Source organism: Medicago truncatula, chromosome 3, assembly GCF_003473485.1.
Source record: "Medicago truncatula cultivar Jemalong A17 chromosome 3, MtrunA17r5.0-ANR, whole genome shotgun sequence".
NCBI lineage: Eukaryota > Viridiplantae > Streptophyta > Magnoliopsida > Fabales > Fabaceae > Medicago > Medicago truncatula.
The window spans coordinates 55,904,359-55,921,867 of record NC_053044.1 but is presented as its reverse complement, the minus strand read 5'-3'; the positions used below and the strand labels follow the sequence as shown (position 1 = coordinate 55,921,867).

Genomic DNA, 17,509 nt, shown 5'->3' with positions numbered 1-17,509 from the left:
GGTTCACAAAACGATAAGTTAAGACCGAACTGAAGAGACACGACCAAAACGAAATTCTGGATGATTGATGCAATTATGTGTGAATTGATGTTGTGCATATGCTATGTACGTATAAACGTATGAATATGTGAGAAGATTGATGAATGCGTGATTCCATGAATGTATGGATATATGAATGTACATGACACGTGAGTCGATGAACCGAGACAAGACAGGTAAGATGGGAGTCGGACCGACATTGCATTACAAACACTCGGCAACCCTCCTTGGAGATGATATTATTGTGAGCAAATCGAGCCGTTGATGGTGTAAGAACCTGGCACTAGGTAGCCACCGATGCCTCCTGGGGGGTGAGCCCATTGTTGATGAAAGAAGTCTGGAAGAAGTCGCCATTTGTAAACCGGCACAGAGTGTCCTTCCATTGGTATGCTTCAGCAGTCGTGCTTTTTCTGTTCTATTTTCTTTGAGAATCCCTAACTTTTGCCTGGACCGCCCTTTCGGGTTTTCAGTCCACCGGGATTTTTTTTTTTTTTTTTTTTTTTTTTTTTTTTTGCCCCTAATTTTTGCCTGGACCGCCCTTTCGGGTTTTCAGTCCACCAGGGCGCTCTCTATTGCCTAAGTCGCCTTTTCAGGTTTTCGACTTAGCGAGCTTCGATTTTTTTGCATTTATATTTTTTGTATTTTTATTTTTGGACTGCGACAGCATTTTGCTCAAGACAGAGGTCCTCTCCACAATGCTTAGCCATGATTCTCTTTCAGAATATAATCGTTCTCGAGACGGATGCTGATGTATGCTCCATCTACTCACGAGTTCAAAGAGAATGTGTTTGTTGTTCATACTTTTCAAGAGATGTAAAAAAAGTTTTGTATTTTGAAATTTTTTTGCTTTAAGAAGAAATTATGCAAATAGAATAAATGAGAGTTCCAAATAAATGGGCACAGGCTCAAGTTTGATGAATTGAGTGGTGACCTGCCAAGGGCATGGCTCCACGGATTTTTTTGAAAATTTTGGAAAAATGGTAAATGTAATGGGGAGGGTACATTGAACACAGTAACCATTATTCTCCCTAACAACTTTGAATGCCCTTGTTCCGAGTCTTTGATCTGCAGATGCTTCGAGTCGGAGGTCTTTTGATAGCTGGACGCCTCAAGTGGATTGTTCCTGACCGAATGCATTTACTTTGTCTTTTGATCCTTAACTTTTGCATAGATCGCCCTTTCGGGTTTTCGATCTATCAGGATAATCATTTTTGTTCATGTCTCTAACTTTTGCCTGGACCGCCCTTTTGGGTTTTCGGTCCACCGAGACGCTCATTTTTGCCTAAGCCGTACTTTAAGGTTTGCGACTTATCGAGCTTTATTATTTTTTGACAAAGTATTTCTTGACCGCACCGGCATTCATAGGAAGTGCGAGTTTGTCATCCATGGTTGGAGAAGTTATTGCACGCGATCCTTCATAGTTAGGCGTCCACTTGCCCCTGGAGTCTGATTGGAAATATAGTATCCTTTTGGGCACAAAGTCTCTTTCTTGAAATTTGCGGGGACGAACCTTCTTGTTGGAAGTTTGTTTCAACCTCTTTTGACATGATTGTACAAGGTCGTCATGCATTTTAAGTTTAATAAAGCTTTAGACTTCGGCAGAACTCCTATTGTCGGGACTTCGACCTCCACGAGAAGCACGACCTTCATGTTATATACTTGAGGGAAGGAGGGGGATTGCCCCTGTTGAAAAGCATGAGATCTGAGCAAAGAGAACGGTGGCACCTCGAGCCAGTCTTTGTAAGCGATTGCCATCTTCTGGACTATCTTCATGATTTTTGTTTGTAGCTTTGACGGCTATGATGCCCCAGCATGTGAGAGATCTCATCGGGAGCCTCTTCACTTTCCTCTTCTTCAGCTTCGGATACAAGGAACTCAAAGTTGATAGAGAGTACATGGTTATTGTGTTCAACGGGTTTATTAATGCATGATTTGATTATTGATTTTGACAAGTAAGTATAAGTTATGATTATGCAGATATTTGAGAATGATTAAAGAAAGATTTTTTTGGTTTTTTGTGTTACCATTTTCCAAGAAAAAGCACAAAATAAAAGCAAAGTCGGGATCAAAACGACCTTTTTTATAAATGATGACAATTCTTAAAGCAAAAAGCCCTACACCAGTTCACTTTCATCTCGGGCGGGACGAAAGGATGTTTTTTTTTGAAAAGGTAGTAAAAAAACAAACATATCACTAGAAACAAATCGAGTAGCAGAAGAAGACATAAACATCAACCCAATTGCAGTTACACGCTCGGATTCAAATTCTTGAAAGGCAAAACATCATCGTCAATCAGTTTCTGGACTTCAATCTTCAAGGAGAAACAATGCTCAACGTCATGACCTTGTGCCCCTTGATGGAAGGCACAAAAGAGGTCAGGTCTCCACCTAGCCGGTAATTTCTTAGGTATCGGCGGAGGTGGTCTGGTCTGGACAAGGTTTCTTTCAAGCAATGAAGGAAGCAGCTCCGCATATTTCATAGGAATCGGATCATACTGCGGTGTTTTCTGAGCCTGATGAGGTGGATTTAATTGCGGATGAGCCTGTCGTCGAGGATGACCTTTCGCCATATTTACTTCTTGGTTTTTCTTTTTTGAACTGCCTGCGGGGACACTTTCATTGACCAATCGTCCTTCTCGGACTCCTTCTTCCAATTGTACACCCATACCAACCATCTCCGCGAAGCTCTTTGGCGTACTTCCGACCATCTTCTTGTAGTAGAACTGATTGAGAGTTTTTAAGAAGAGCTTGGTCATCTCTTTCTCTTCTACACGCGGGATGACTTGGGCAGCGGTATCCCTCCATCGCTGGGCATACTCCTTGAATGTTTCCTTGTCTCCCTGAGTCATTGCCTGAAGATCGCTTCGGTCTGGAGCCATATCCACATTATAACTGTATTGTTCCACAAAAGCTTCACATAGATCCCGAAAAGTTTGGATTTTTGCTTTGTCTAGATTCGTGTACCATTTTGAGGCGGGGCCAGTCAAGCTTTCTTGGAAGTAGAAAATTAGGACCTGATCGTCCCGAGCATATGCATACATCCTTCTTACATACATTTTCAGATGTTCCTCAGGGCAGGAGTTCCCTTTATACTTCTCAAAATCTGGAATCTTGAACTTGTGAGGTATCTGGACATTCGGCACCAAACAGAGATCATAAGCGGTCTTTCCAAATTTTTCTTTCCCGAGGAGAGCCCTCACTTCTCGATGCATTTCATCATATTTTTCCCGCAAGTCATTCACTCTATCATCGGGTTCCATGTTCCCTGAATGGAAGATGGGTTCTTCATTTTGTGGGATGGAAGTCATGGCAGCTAGAGGAGCTCTCACAGGATGCGGAGGAACACAAGCTGTATATTGATGAGTAGGCATCCGAGTTTCAGAAGCAATAGGCTGGAATACTTCACTGGGACAAATAGGGACACCCCAAGGACGACCTTCTGGCATAGAATTTGGTGGAATACTGACAGGTATCGCCCATTCAGGGGCAATAGAGACAATTGCTTCGGCCTGAGTGCTGGTAGGGGGAGGAGGTGGTGGCTGATTATGTGCAGCCGTCAATGCTTTCATCAATTCAGTCATTTCATCCATCTTAGTTCGCATGACTGCCACTTCCTCGCGAAGCAATTGATTTTCTTGTTCGAGGAACTCCATCTTTTCCTCATGATTGTTCGAGTGTTGTAAATGCGAGTGGGTTTCAGACGAGGATGCCATGACTCTTTTGAGATGGACTGACCTTTAGTAGAAAAGACGCAGTGTAAGACTCTGACTTGAAACTATGAACGCAAATGATGCATGCTTATGCAAAAACAGACACGTTTCTTTTTTGAAGGACTTGTCAAAGTAATTGTAAACTTGATAAGGAACATTGTTTTATTTAAAAATTGTAAAGACGTTGCAATTGGTTCCCTTTCAAAAGTAAGAACGAAACCAAGAAAAAAGTTCTTAACAAAAGCTAAAGCCTTTTTTGAAATTTTGGGTTTCTTGGTGTTCCTTCTTACAAGGACCATATCTTTGATGTTTACGAAAACTTATCTAAGTCCTTCGATATTTTGATGGAAAAAAAAAGTTTTTTTTATGGATGAATGCATGTATGCATGATCATGCATGGTGAGGTTAAGTCCACAATGTTGGAGCTTAGGGTAACAATGCCACTTGGTAAGGACTATGGTTTCATTTGTACCTGTATCACGGGTTCTACCAAGTTCCCAAAGTCATTAACCACTTCCGAATATTATCGGGTTACAAGACTACTCTCGATCCAATAAGATTCGTATGAAAGTTTCGTTTGAGTGTAGTATCGCGTATCAACTAATTCGAGACTACTCTTGATTAGCCACCGCACTACGTCCTAAAAGGCCAAGATGGGTTTAAGGTAACTAAAGGTCCTCAACTTCGACGGTCACTTGAAAATATAATGCCAACACGACTATTCATGCCAACATAGATTACTTTCAAGATTCCTCCATTGAGTGGGGTTATACCACATGAACCTAAACACGAGACTTGACTCTCGGAAAGGCACTTTGGTTATACCACCGTCCTATCTTATGTTTCTCTCAAGCCCGGGTGTAGGGCTTTATCTCACCACTCATATTTAAAAAGAAAGGAAGAAAGAGAGAAGATAAAAGATATATACAATTATTTCCATCTTTATTTTTGTTTTTAAGCAAGTTATAGCATAGAGAATTAAATAAGGCCAAGTTAGGCTCAACCCTCTTAGGGGATCCCCAGTGAAGTCGCCATTTCTGTCGCGTCATTTTTCGGAGATCAAGGCTATTTGATTAGCTTTTGACTCACTAATTATTTCACGACTGAACATTTAATTTTATTGAGAAAAGGGGAAAAAGTTCAAACTACCCCTATTTGAAAAGATTTAGGGTTCGGGGGTTAGTTACATAAAGGGAAGGTATTAACACCCTCTATGTCCGCAGTACTCTACGGGAACCTCTTGGTTTTATTTAATTTAATGTGCTATAACTTGCTTGCTTTTGAAAAGAAGGAATTAATGTGATGAGAAAGAAAATAAAGTGAGACCTAATTTATCTACATTTTTATTGTTTGGAAGGACGAGTGTCCTCTGCCTACGTACCCGTGAAGGATCAAAACCTCGTAGTTCGGGGTAGAAAACAACGTTTGATTGGTTTTGTGTTTTTTTATTAGTTTTTGAAAAAGGTTTTAAAGATAAAAGCCAAGTGGCAAATAAGAATTTGTTTGTGTTTTTTATTAAAAAAAAGATAACTCGAAGTATGATTAAATTGATTGATATTTGATTGAGAAAATAAAATGAAAAAAAGGACGATCACTTGATTTAGGATCAAGGTTTATTATGGAAAAATGTTTTTTTTGTGATTTTTTGGTTATTTGCATGTTTTTGTGATTTTTGAATAAAATATATAAACTAACGGAGCATAAAGAATAAAAGCGCGGCTACCCTAAGTTAGAAATATAAAATCTATGACTATTACATAAAAAGCCTATTTACATTCTAAGGTCTGCAATAAAATTAAAATGCTAAAAAAAAATAAATAAATACGAAAAAGAAATAAAAAAGGGTCCAAACACATGGTGGGGTGCAGTGGTAAACGGGGGTGTGCAGAAAGCAAAAAAAAAAGAATTGGGCTTAAGGAAACGAACCGGGCCGCGGGTCATGGGTCATGGGCGACCCGGTTTGAAGAGTATATAAGGGTTGTAGGTTTTTTTTTCTTCATTTCTTACATCCCTTTCTCTCTCTAAAAATCCAAACCTCTCCCTTCTCTCTAAATTCCTTCGTCCTCTCCGGTGGAGGTAAGGGGGTTCCGGCGGTGGTTGGCCGGCCAGTGCGGCGGCGCCACCGCGCCGGAACCCTAACAACTTATTTTTTTTGATTTTTTAGGTTCTTTCTGCTTGTTCTTTTCTCCTCTATTTGATTCTGAACTTAAAAAATTTAATAGGTAAGCCAACAGACCTAGATCTACAAAAAACGTGAATTACCACCTGTTTTACCTTTTGATAAACCCGGTTGTTTGCTGTTGTTGGTGACGGCAACGGATGTGTTGTAGTTGTGGTTTCGAGTTGATGTTGTTCCTTGCTGGTTTTGCTTCTTGCGTGCTCTGGCTTTTTCGTGCGTGCCCCCTTCTTCTGTTGTGCGATGCCGTATGCGTGCTGGCTCTCTATGCTTGCTGCTCTTCTGTGTTCCTCTGTGTTCTGCGGTATTTCCTGTGTGATTCTGGCTTCTTTGTGCGCGCTGCTGTTGTTGCCTTGGCTTCTCTGCTGTTTTGTCTTTCCCGTGTTCTGTTGTATGTTCTCTTTGTTATGCAGGTTATGTATTTATAGTGCTGTTTGGGGACAAGGATTTGTTACAAAAATTGCAGATTTTAGGAGATTGAGACGGAGATAGGCGCGTAACAGACTGGATGAGGATGAGGATGATGGTTTGTGATTTGTTACGCATGAACCTGGACTGTTCTTGGGACTCATGGACATTTTTGGGACTTTGGACAATTTTGGGATTTAATAAAAAGAAAAATTAATAATAAAAGGATTATATCTATATTTTTGGTTTTAAATAAAATAAATAAAAAAGGAAAATTTAATCTAATCTTGGACTAAAATTAAAATTAGAATTCTAAAATAAAATAAACAAATAAAAAAAATAAAAGATGGAAATAAATAATTAAAGACTGAGAGAAGAGGGTCCGATTCGGAACTTTATGAGGTATTTCAAAATACCTCCCTGCCGAATTTTTCACTGAAATGTGAGTCTGATCCGAGTTCGGAGACGTGTGTCGGTAGGACCTTAGGTCAAAATTTGGGGTATGACAACGTATCACAGCCGTATCGTATCTTGATTTTTGAAATTTTTCCGTATCGGCGTATCGGTGCAGTATCGTATCTCATATCTGGGCTTCACAGCATGTGTGTTTTATGCATGAATAAATAAATAGTATGCAACAAAGGAGAAGAGAGATGCACCAAGGATTGAACCAAGATAAACAGCATCACTACTTGGTCCTGGAGCTGGGGCTGGGCCATGAAAATGGTGATAACTTGGTCCTGGTCCTGGAGCTGGGGCTGGGCCTTGACCATGATGATGACGATGATGCCGGTGGTGATGATCATGTGCCAGAACGGAGCATATGGTAGCTAAGAGGACAACAACAAAAGCAACATTTTTTTTTTTTTTTTTTGGTCTTAGATGAAGTGGTAATCTACTGAAAATAAACTCACACACAACTGTGAGGTTTCAGGTTCGAACCCGGATCATGACGTCCGGCCTTACAATTTCGACATTTGCCAGTTGAGCTAGGACTTCTAGACTGCATTGTGTATTACTTCACAAAGAACAAAGAACAAAGAAATATGAAATAAAATGGAATTATGGGGGGTTATTTATAGTGGGAAAAGCGTGTGGTCACTGCTGATATCAGGCTTTGATTTTGAAATTAAAGATTTTTTCCAAATATCAATACCAATTACTCATTTCAATCACATTTTTAAAAAAACATCACTTTTTAAGATACATTGAAATGTATATATATAATAGTTCAAATATATCAGTTGTTCAATGTATTTGAAAAAAGAATATTCGCTTATAAATTTTATACGATGGAGAAATTTCTTAACATAGATATCAACTTTTTTTTATTACAAGGGAAAATCATCAATATCAATTAATATCGAAGATTTCTTTTCACGGAAAAAAGTAGTAATATTGAAGATTTGTTTCCGGTAGAAAAAAATGCATCAGATCTTAGAATTAAATAAAATAATAATTTAAATGTACATAAATGTAATCTCTTAAACAATAATTGTTTTAAATCGGTTACACAAAAGTACTCAATTTAAGAAATGGAATTTTTTTTGTTTTGTTTACTTTTGATTCTCGGGAGAAGCCGAGAAAGGATTCTAATAATTTCAATTTCAAACTTCGAAGTAAATATAATCTGTCAATTCCTTAAAAAAAAAAAATCTGTCTAAAAATTATTTCATCTAATAAAACATGAATTCTTTTGATTGATTCATTAACCAATTGAGTTCAATCGAATAAGTTGAAAATGACTTATCAATTAAAAAATCACATATTAAAAGGAATTTTTTTTTTAAATCGGCTGTCTATAAAAGGATATTACTTGAGTTCAATCGAATGAGTTGAAATGACTTTTTGGTTTAATTAAAAAATAACATATTAAAAGGACATCTTTTAAATCGGCTAACTATAAAAGGATATTGTTTTTCTTAGTAGTACTACGATTTTGTTCCTCTAAAAAAACTCCGAGGGAAACTATGCTCTTGTTGTTACTTTGATTATTAATATTTTATTTTTTGCGTTAACCTTCAAGGAAAGAGTTCTATGTCGTGAGGTAAGGATAATCTGATAAAAATTAGTTTTATTTAAGAATCGAACTTAGGTTCTCTCAAACAATTCTTCTTTAATGAAACTCATTATTTTTTGTTAATAAATTATTTGTAGTTTTTTTATATTAAAATACAATTTTTCTAAAATCAAATCTTTTGTTTTAATTAAGAGATTAATGTGAATTATTTGACCGAAGAGGAAGAATAGTCTATGTTCATATCAAATAAATAATAAATAAATAACATTTGTTCAAAAAATATTTTTTAACATAAATAATTAACAAAAATATCTTAATTAATTCAAACCAAATTAAAGCATTTGAATGGCAATCAATAAACCTTGGTGGAAAAGAAAGTTCCCATATCATCTTAATTAATTCAAAGCAAATTAAAGCATTTGAATGGCAATCAATGATAAACCTTGGTGGAAAAATAATGAAACTTTTACAGTATACTTACAAATCGAAGTGTACTGATACTTTTGTTTCTAAAAATTTATAAATTAATGATCTTAGATTTATTTTGCGAGATTTTATACAATTTTGTGTTGGTTTTAAATTTCGGCTGATCTAAATTTCCGCAAAGTGGTGTAGTGGTCCACCCTTACGTCATTGGGTTTTACCATTTCGTCTATCTATAATAAAAATTGTATTTTTTTTTTTATAAAAAAACAAGTCATTAATTATTAGTTTAAAGATTTAGTGTTTTTTCTTTTTGAGGGAAGATTTAGTTAGGGGTGTTTGTGGGTGGGTTTGGTTAAACCCAAAACCCGAATCATATAAGATACTCCGATTTGGGTGCGGTAAAAAGTCCACCTATTATATTAATGGGTGGGTTTGGGCAAACCCACTAGTTTCCGGTTTGGGTTGGGTTATGGGTTACCCGAATTTTTTTTTTTTTTTTGTTAATATTACTAAATGATGCGTCCTCGTATTTTTTCTCATAAAAATTACTCAACTTTTTATTTTCTTAAAAAAAATTGTGTAACCTATTTCACTATATTTTAGCATTATAAAATAATAAGTTATAATATTAAATAACAAATTTCATCATAAAATACTTACAACAAACTAAAGTTGGATGACTTAAAATTGTTTTATCATCAAAATAATTAAAAAAGGCAAGATCATAATTTGCAACTATATCATGTTTTGATTTTCAATATAGAGGATGTGTTGTGTCAATTTTAGAAATTAGACTTTAATTTTCAATATAGAGGATTTGTTGTGTCAATTTTTGAAATTAGACTTGATTTATAACCATTTTTTTTAAAGAAAGATTATAACCAAAATCTTTGTTATTCTCCTTCCTCCCTATGAAAATGAAAATTAAAATTAAAATATGAACATTATTGGATAAGTGGGTTTATTGGATCTGGGTATGATTTTTACCCAAAACCCGTAATTTTTTGTGGGTTTATCATTTTTTAGAAGGTTACTTTATAAGCCCCCCTCATATCTCTTTGGGCCCCCTAAAGTTACAAAAATACCCTCAAATAACACATCCTGTACATACCTACGGAAAGTGAATGTTTTTAATTTTATTTTTGCAGCTTCTGTACATACCTACCAGACAGAGAATTGAGGCAAATATTCAGGAAACTAATAGGAAAAAAAGCCTGAAACTGAGTCCACAAATTCTCCATTGATGAAAAGCTTTTTAAACTTTATAGTTGGAATCTTTACAAAGGAGTCTAAGATGCTGTGATTTGCCATCTCTATTTCTCTGCCTACCTTTCTCTATTAAATAAGTTATTTATAAGTTTAGAGAAAGAGTAACTTGAGAAAAGGGGTATGGTACATGAGTTATTTATAAGGAGCAATGACACACATGAGTCTACATTATGTTAAAAGAATATGTGGAAAAATATCAAGCTCAAAAAAAGAATTAAGTTCTTCTGGCCTTCCCTAATAATTTAGGATTTACACTATTTTCCTTTCCTATTTTCCACTTTGAATGCCTCAGCAAAGTCAGAATTTGTGGGCAATACCAAGAATATGATGCAAAACATATAAACAGAGAAATTGTATGAAGAAATTGTGGTTGACGTTATAATAAAAATGAAAGTGAAACTGCACAAAAAACGATATAGGGAAACTGCAACGAAAAAAATGAAAGTGATATTTGTCCGGGAGGCATGTACAGAAGCTGCAAAAATAAAATTAAAAACATTCACCTTCCATAGGTATGTACAGGATGTGTTATTTGAGGGTATTTTTGTAACTTTAGGGGGCCTAAAGAGATATGGAGGGGGCTTATAAAGTAACCTTCTAAAAAATGATAAACCCACAAAAAATTACGGGTTTATCATTTTTTAAAACGATATCCACCCAATCATCCAATCCAACCCACTTTTTTGGGTTTTTTTTGGATGGATTTGACGGTTTTTTTGGGTTGACCCAACTCATGAACACTGTCAGATTTAGTGTGTTGTACCCTCGGATTTCCGAATGTAACATAATTTTCCGAAAAAAAAAAGGTGGTTTCACGTGTGAATCTTGGGAAATCAACCCATGATGGATGAAATATACTTCCCAATTGGTTTAGTCAAAACCTTCAACAACAAAAGTTGTTCTCTTGGTTGGGTGTCAACGTTGCAACTTCGGAAGTATGATTATTATGGCGATTTAAATTTTATCATATTATTTTAGGCATTTTATCATTATATGCTATTAACTTGAATAATGTGATTTTTTTATTGATTTTCCTTTTACGTTTTTAACGATATTGATTATGTTAATGTATATGATGTATTTTATCAACTAAAATGGATATTGTTTTACTTAAAAATCTCTGTGATTGATTGAAGCTGATCTTTCAATAAGAATCAAACGAACACCTCAACAATACGTGAAATCAAACAACGTCGCATAAAATGTTCTTTTCACTAGTCAATTTATGTTAGAAATGTAAAAGATAGTTTTCATTTAAAAAAAAATAATCATCTTAGTGGATTTTGATTAAATTATTGATCTAAATCTAATAAGAAATTATACACCTAAAATGTTGGGGAAAAGTACGAGATTAAAAGAGTTTAATTTATTTTCACAAAAAAAGTGGGTCACAAATCTCATTTACATAATTCATACACTCAAAGTATCAATGTAGATAAAAGAGTCAGAATATATGTAATGATTTGTTGAATCATCCTTTAATTCAATGCAATACAATTTACTTTTCTTTAAGTTTTTTCACTTTCTGCATTTTTAAGTTTTACTTGCGTTTCTTCACTTATTTTTGTCGAAAGAGAGTTGTTTTTATACAAAAGCAGTTTTATTCATCTTGTTCATTATGTAAACTATGAATATGATAAATATTCAAATATTTTCTAAAAAAAGATTGCACAACATACCCTAAAATTTTTAATTTGACTATGCAAGTAACATTTTAAAACTAGTCTTGTTTACCAAAAACACATGTGAACACATTTATCGTTAAAAGAAAGACATTGTAATTTTGGGTTAGTGCAATGTGCATGGACTAAATAAAAAATTATATAAGCATTGTAATTTTGTCAAAGAGTTGGAAGAAATAAAGTAAAAAAAAAAAACACTATTTTTTGTTGTTGTCAAAAAAAAAAAAAAAGTTTAAAAATAAAATAATAATGAAGAGGTCGATGTCATCTAGAAAATGAAGAACTAAAAAACATAGGGGTAAAAGAGTGATTTCATTTTATGGTCTATCTATCTAATTGAAGATGATGCTTGCGGTGGAAGAACGGTTGATACTTTCCTAAACTTTAAAAAAATATCTTTGATAACACTTCTAGTTCGTTCTATTTATTATTTAGTTAGCTTTACACAAACAAAGAAAGAATCTCTTATCCTCTTTCTCATTCCCTCCTTTCCTCTCTTCATTTTCAGATCTTAATTTTCTCTATTTCAACTTCAACACTATCCATTCTTATTATTATGTACCAATAGTTAAATTTTATTAAAACGAGATCGGTGATTCATCTTACTAGGTGCGGTTTTAATTCTTAATTAATTCAATTTTTATGTTCGAAACATTGGTTTAATAACTAATTTCAAATTGTGTAGGTTTGAATGGATAAAATGGTTTGTGTGAAAGGATCAGCTATGTGCAGTGTTGCTATGCCTATGATTGGACCAATCAACGCTGGCTGTAGTAGAATTGAATTGTGGGGATTCAGTGCTAGTAACAAAATCAAGCCTAATTCCCTTTCTTGCCATGTAAATATGAGAAAGTGCAGAACTGTGATGAATTGCAGTTTCAACTCATCTTCAAATGGTAGTGGAAGTATGGCTGAAAATTTTAATGAAAATGATGAAGATTATGTTAATTCTACTATTCTTGAAGCAGGTATACACATATATCATATATGCTTAGTTTAGTTGGTGAAAAATTGTATTTTTATATGTTTATGCTGCTAGAGTTAGTAATTGGTGTGATCAGTGTAACTATAGAATGTGTTGTTTTTTTAAAAGACCATGATTTATGATTATGCTTCCAAAGTTAGTAATTGGCATGATCAAAGTAACTCTATAGTGTGTGCAAGAGGTGTTAGCTCAGTAGGTAAGAGCTTGACTTTGTAACCTCAAAGGGACATAATTCAAATCCTAAGACAATTATAAAATGGTCATTACTCATTAGTGTCACCGTTATTAATAATAATATCCTCTTGTACATATATTTTTTTTAAAAGTAGCTGCATAGTGTTTTTTTTTTATTTTTTTAATAAGACTAGAATCCTTGGAAACTGTATTTTATTTTCATGGCTGTGAATATAGATTTGTTGTGTGATTATTTATTTTTGTATAGTTGAGGTGAAGAGTGGAGCAGATGGGTTCATAGTCAAAATGAGGGATGGTAGACACTTGCGATGCGTCCATAACAGCCCTCATGGAGGACTTCTTCCAGATTATGCACCACATCCTGCAATTGTGTTGAAGATGGAGGATGGAACTGGTTTACTTCTCCCCATAATTGTTTGTATGTCTTTTACTCCTTTTCTATATTGTATTGTACCATGAATTTGTATTGAATTGCATTGTATCATACAAGTTTACTTTTTGGATCTTGTATATTATTTTCGTGATGATATATCTCTTCCATTGTAATTTTGTGGTTCATCTTTATTTGTAGTGGAGATGCCAAGTGTCTTGTTAATGGCAGCCGTTCGCAATGTTCAAATAGTATGTCTTCTATTTTCAGTTATTTTCCATTGCATTAGTAGTAAAATGTTGGATCCAAAATGATTCCGTTTTTCTGTAACATATCCTCATGAACCAAACAACTAACTATATGGTTGATGTATCAGGCTAGACCTACTCTATATCAAGTAGTGAAGGAGATGATTGACAAGATGGGTTATGAAGTATGATTATTTTTATCCCTTTGCTGTTACATACTCCTAATCTTAATTGTACTTTAGTCTTCCTTCATACTCTCATAATTTATATCAATAATCAATTGACAAAATATCTTTCGTGTGCAGGTTAGAGCTGTAAGAGTTACTAAGAGAGTTCAGGAGGCATATTTTGCTCAGATATATCTTTCCAAGGTAAAGTTCATACTTTCCTTCCCCCTCACCAAACCACATAAAAAGAAACCCCATTAGATTTGTCTGATAGTATTACTTGTATTTGGTATAGGTTGGAAATGAGTCAGAATGTATGAGCTTTGACCTTCGACCTTCAGATGCTATCAACATTGCCGTCAGATGCAAGGTAATTCATTTATGCGAATTCAATAATATGAATACATGATCACCTGTGTAAGTTGCATGAGGAAAAAAAATTGTTCGGCCAAGTTTCACATTCCTTGGATTCACTGGTACAAAGTTTTGGCAAATGTTGCCTAAATGGAACCTAGAAGTTTTGGATCAAATTCTAATTAATTATTAAAAAATTATTAGTTAAACGAAACTTGTTTATCAAAGCTTTAACTGGTCCACAACGTTGTAGGTGCCTATACAAGTCAACAAGTATTTGGCATACAGTGATGGAATGAGAGTAATTGAATCAGGCAAACTGTCAACTCAGTCCCCTGGTTCAGATGGCCCATTATTTACTGAACTGGATCGGTAGGTTTTTGAAGATACATTTTAAGACAGTATGATTTTGTCTAGTGTAGTATTCATAATCTCTGTTCTGGACATACTTTCACTTTTATTTTCTTCACGAAAGATATCTTGGAATCTGTCTCATTGCTAGCACTTTTTTCATTTTGTAAGACAAGTAGTAACTAAAAATAAAAATGACTTATTTGCAGACCAAATGGTAAGCCTTGTGTTGAAACCAAGGAGTTCAATCTTTTGCACAACATGTTGACAGCTGTTGTAGAAGAGCGCTACCAAGACGCTGGTAATAGTTTTGTTTCTTTTTATTTTTTTTACCTTACCCGTGTTTTTACTCTTGGAGGTATTCTTTTTCTTTACGCATGATGAACGATGTATGACAAAAGTTCTTTTGACGATTGATGTATTATTGATTTTCACAAGATTACATTTCTCATGGATTGAAATATAGATTTTACTTCTTAAGTTACTATTCTTACGTCTCATGTTTTTGATGCAACTCTAGCTCTGTGGAGGGACCAACTTAACCAATTTAGGGCAGAAAAGAAAGCGAATAACAGGTGAGTTTATTTCATATGACAAATTGACAATGTTTGATGCTCTGTCATATGAAGTTTCTAACTGATTCATTTACTCCAACTCAACCTTCTTCTGGTCTCTTTTCTTTTTCTTATTCTTTATGTTGACAACATTATATAAGATAACAAATTTTGGTTCTGTTTCAGATCCTGGACACTCTAAAATGTGTAAATAAATCCAGCATTGGAATGTCGATGGGAATTTGAAGAGCAGATAGCTGTCATACCGTTCGCTTCTCCCCTTGTGTATACTCATAAGGCTTAATGTGTTTGTGAATATTTGTGTGTATGTATATATGGACATTAAGACTAATGTATAATGCGAACTTAATTATACTTTTCCACTGTTAATATGTATAATGGTTCATCCATTGGAAGCAGCATATTGCTGATGGGTTGTGTTCTAAGAATTACAGGAACTAAATAAACAAACTCTTGCATGTTTATATTTTGTTGTGATTAAAAATAAAGCAAAAAATGAAATGACAGCCAGAAACAGGAATGAACAATTTAAATGATGTTAGAATAATTTTTTCGAGTTAATTTTTTAGCACTTAATTATGATAATATAGAGTACTTTAAATCACCTACGTAACACCAAAAAAACAAAAAAAAAATCACCTACAACATTGGTCTGCTGCGAAAGGATTCTGTCATAACTCATAGTATTTCTGAAAAGGATTCTGTGAGGTCACTAACATCTATTGAATACGTCAGAACTATGGCTTGAGACTATTCTATATCCATTTTAGATAAAGATAAAATTTAGAGTCACCTTTCTTCTAGTTGGATTTCTCTTGCTTCTAACTCCAAACATTTAGTGGACCCCAAGAAGGAATCTATTAGTGGGAGGAGGTGTCATTTAATTTGGGAAATGAGAGTTCTTTTCCACCATGGAAAAGTTGTTCATGTCCATTAGATTAAATGAGGAATACATTCTTATCATACTCTCTCAACCACTAGATTATTTTTTACACTATCTTCCACCCTCTCTCTTTCATGTTCTCACACTAAATTTGTTTGATCCTTGAAAATGGTACGCTAACAAGTTTTCCGGCAGCAACCATGGTGGTGTGTGGTGGTGCAGTGGTGGTCAAAGTGGTTGTTGAATTTGTGATTTAGTGGTGGTGGTATGGGTGTGTGGGGACATGAAAGAGAGAGTGTGAAAGATAGTATAAAAAAATAATCTAGTGGTTGAGAGAGTATGATAGAAATATGTTCCTTATTTAATCTAATGGACATGATCAACTTTTCCAGGAAAGAACTCTCCTTTCCCAAATTAAATGGCACCGTGGGAGGAAGTGGATGTTATAAGAAGGGTTAACGATGTTTTATCCTCCTGTAATATAGGTCATTTTTAGTTTTCCCTCCTGTAAAATATTTTTTTTGATTTACCCCCCTGAAAAATATATTTTTTTTGGAATACCCCCTAATAGGTCATAAAAAAATTGAAAAAATTCTGCAAAAAAAAAATAAAGTCATTTTTTTATGACCTATTAGGAGGGTATTACAAAAAAAAATATTTTACAGGGGGTTAATAAAAAAAATATTTTACATGGGGGAAAACAAAAAATGACCTATATTACATGGGGTAAAACACCATTAACCCTTATAAGAATGAAGACATAATATTGGAGTAAAGGTTTTTTTTTTTTTTTTGTGGTCGTCGGGGTTCGAACAGCGGACCTTGCATATATTATGCATTATCCTTACAAGACGGGTAAATGGTTGTTTGTGAGCACTATAAACCTCTTTGAAAGCCAACAAACGTTTGTAACGCATGACAAAACAGAAAAGAACATGGTGGATTTTGTATCTTAATACATTTTGATGGTTTCTAATTTATCTCAAGGCTTAAATTTGCTTTGAGTATTATTATTTTGGTACAAAATTTGATTTGAATATTATTTATTAGAGATATAATTATGTAAAACTACTTGTCAAAAAAAATTATGTAAAACTTTGGACCAAAAAAAATTCTGTAAAAGAATAATTTTAGTTTAGTTCTTATTTTTTGGATCGCATATTGATGTGTGATCCTTCATTTTTTTTCTCAAAGTGATGTGTCTTTTTAAAATCTTACACGTATTATGAGTTTCAATATTCATAAAACAGTATAAACATTAAATTTTAATTGATTATTTAATTAAATAATTTTCTAATAATCTAATCCTTTCTTAAGTAGATCACCTTCCGAATATTTAACAGTAAAGTTCCGTCAAATTTTATTTTTTTGTGGTGGTCAAATATTTTTATTTATTCACATAAAAAATGCTTACAAAAGAAATGCTAAAACTTTTGTCGATAGTTTAATATGTATATAATAAATATGATATATTTTTTAATTATTTTGATGATATGAATAATATAACCATTTTGACCAAAACAAGGCTTACGTCGGCTAATAAATTGTGGGACCACAGAAGCACAAGGTGGCAAGTGACAAAGAGGTCCAGAATCAAAACTCATAGATTTTTTATTTTATTTTTGATTTTTGAAGTATGATGTGAGGTGAAG

The 17,509-nt window shown here is 34.2% G+C and overlaps 1 protein-coding gene across 1 annotated transcript; it reads left to right on the top strand.

The window, feature by feature from the left end:
* The first annotated feature begins 12,146 nt into the window (after positions 1-12,146).
* Positions 12,147-15,438, top strand: LOC25490215 (bifunctional nuclease 1). The gene is made up of 11 exons (XM_013606695.2): positions 12,147-12,338; positions 12,415-12,697; positions 13,157-13,327; positions 13,481-13,530; positions 13,656-13,712; positions 13,833-13,898; positions 13,990-14,064; positions 14,302-14,420; positions 14,609-14,700; positions 14,920-14,974; positions 15,140-15,438. Exons 2-11 carry the CDS (start codon positions 12,421-12,423, stop codon positions 15,153-15,155), a joined length of 978 nt encoding a protein of 325 aa, XP_013462149.1. The 5' UTR covers positions 12,147-12,338; positions 12,415-12,420; the 3' UTR covers positions 15,156-15,438.
* The last annotated feature ends 2,071 nt before the right edge of the window (positions 15,439-17,509 follow it).

What these genes read in the sequence shown, in the direction of transcription:
- LOC25490215 (XM_013606695.2), top strand. Translation starts at nt 12,421, where the DNA reads ATGGATAAAATGGTTTGTGTGAAAGGATCAGCTATGTGCAGTGTTGCT. An exon ending in ACATTGCCGTCAGATGCAAG is followed by an intron (nt 14,065 to 14,301) that starts GTAATTCATTTA and finishes ACAACGTTGTAG; the next exon opens with GTGCCTATACAAGTCAACAA. An exon ending in AGAGCGCTACCAAGACGCTG is followed by an intron (nt 14,701 to 14,919) that starts GTAATAGTTTTG and finishes ATGCAACTCTAG; the next exon opens with CTCTGTGGAGGGACCAACTT.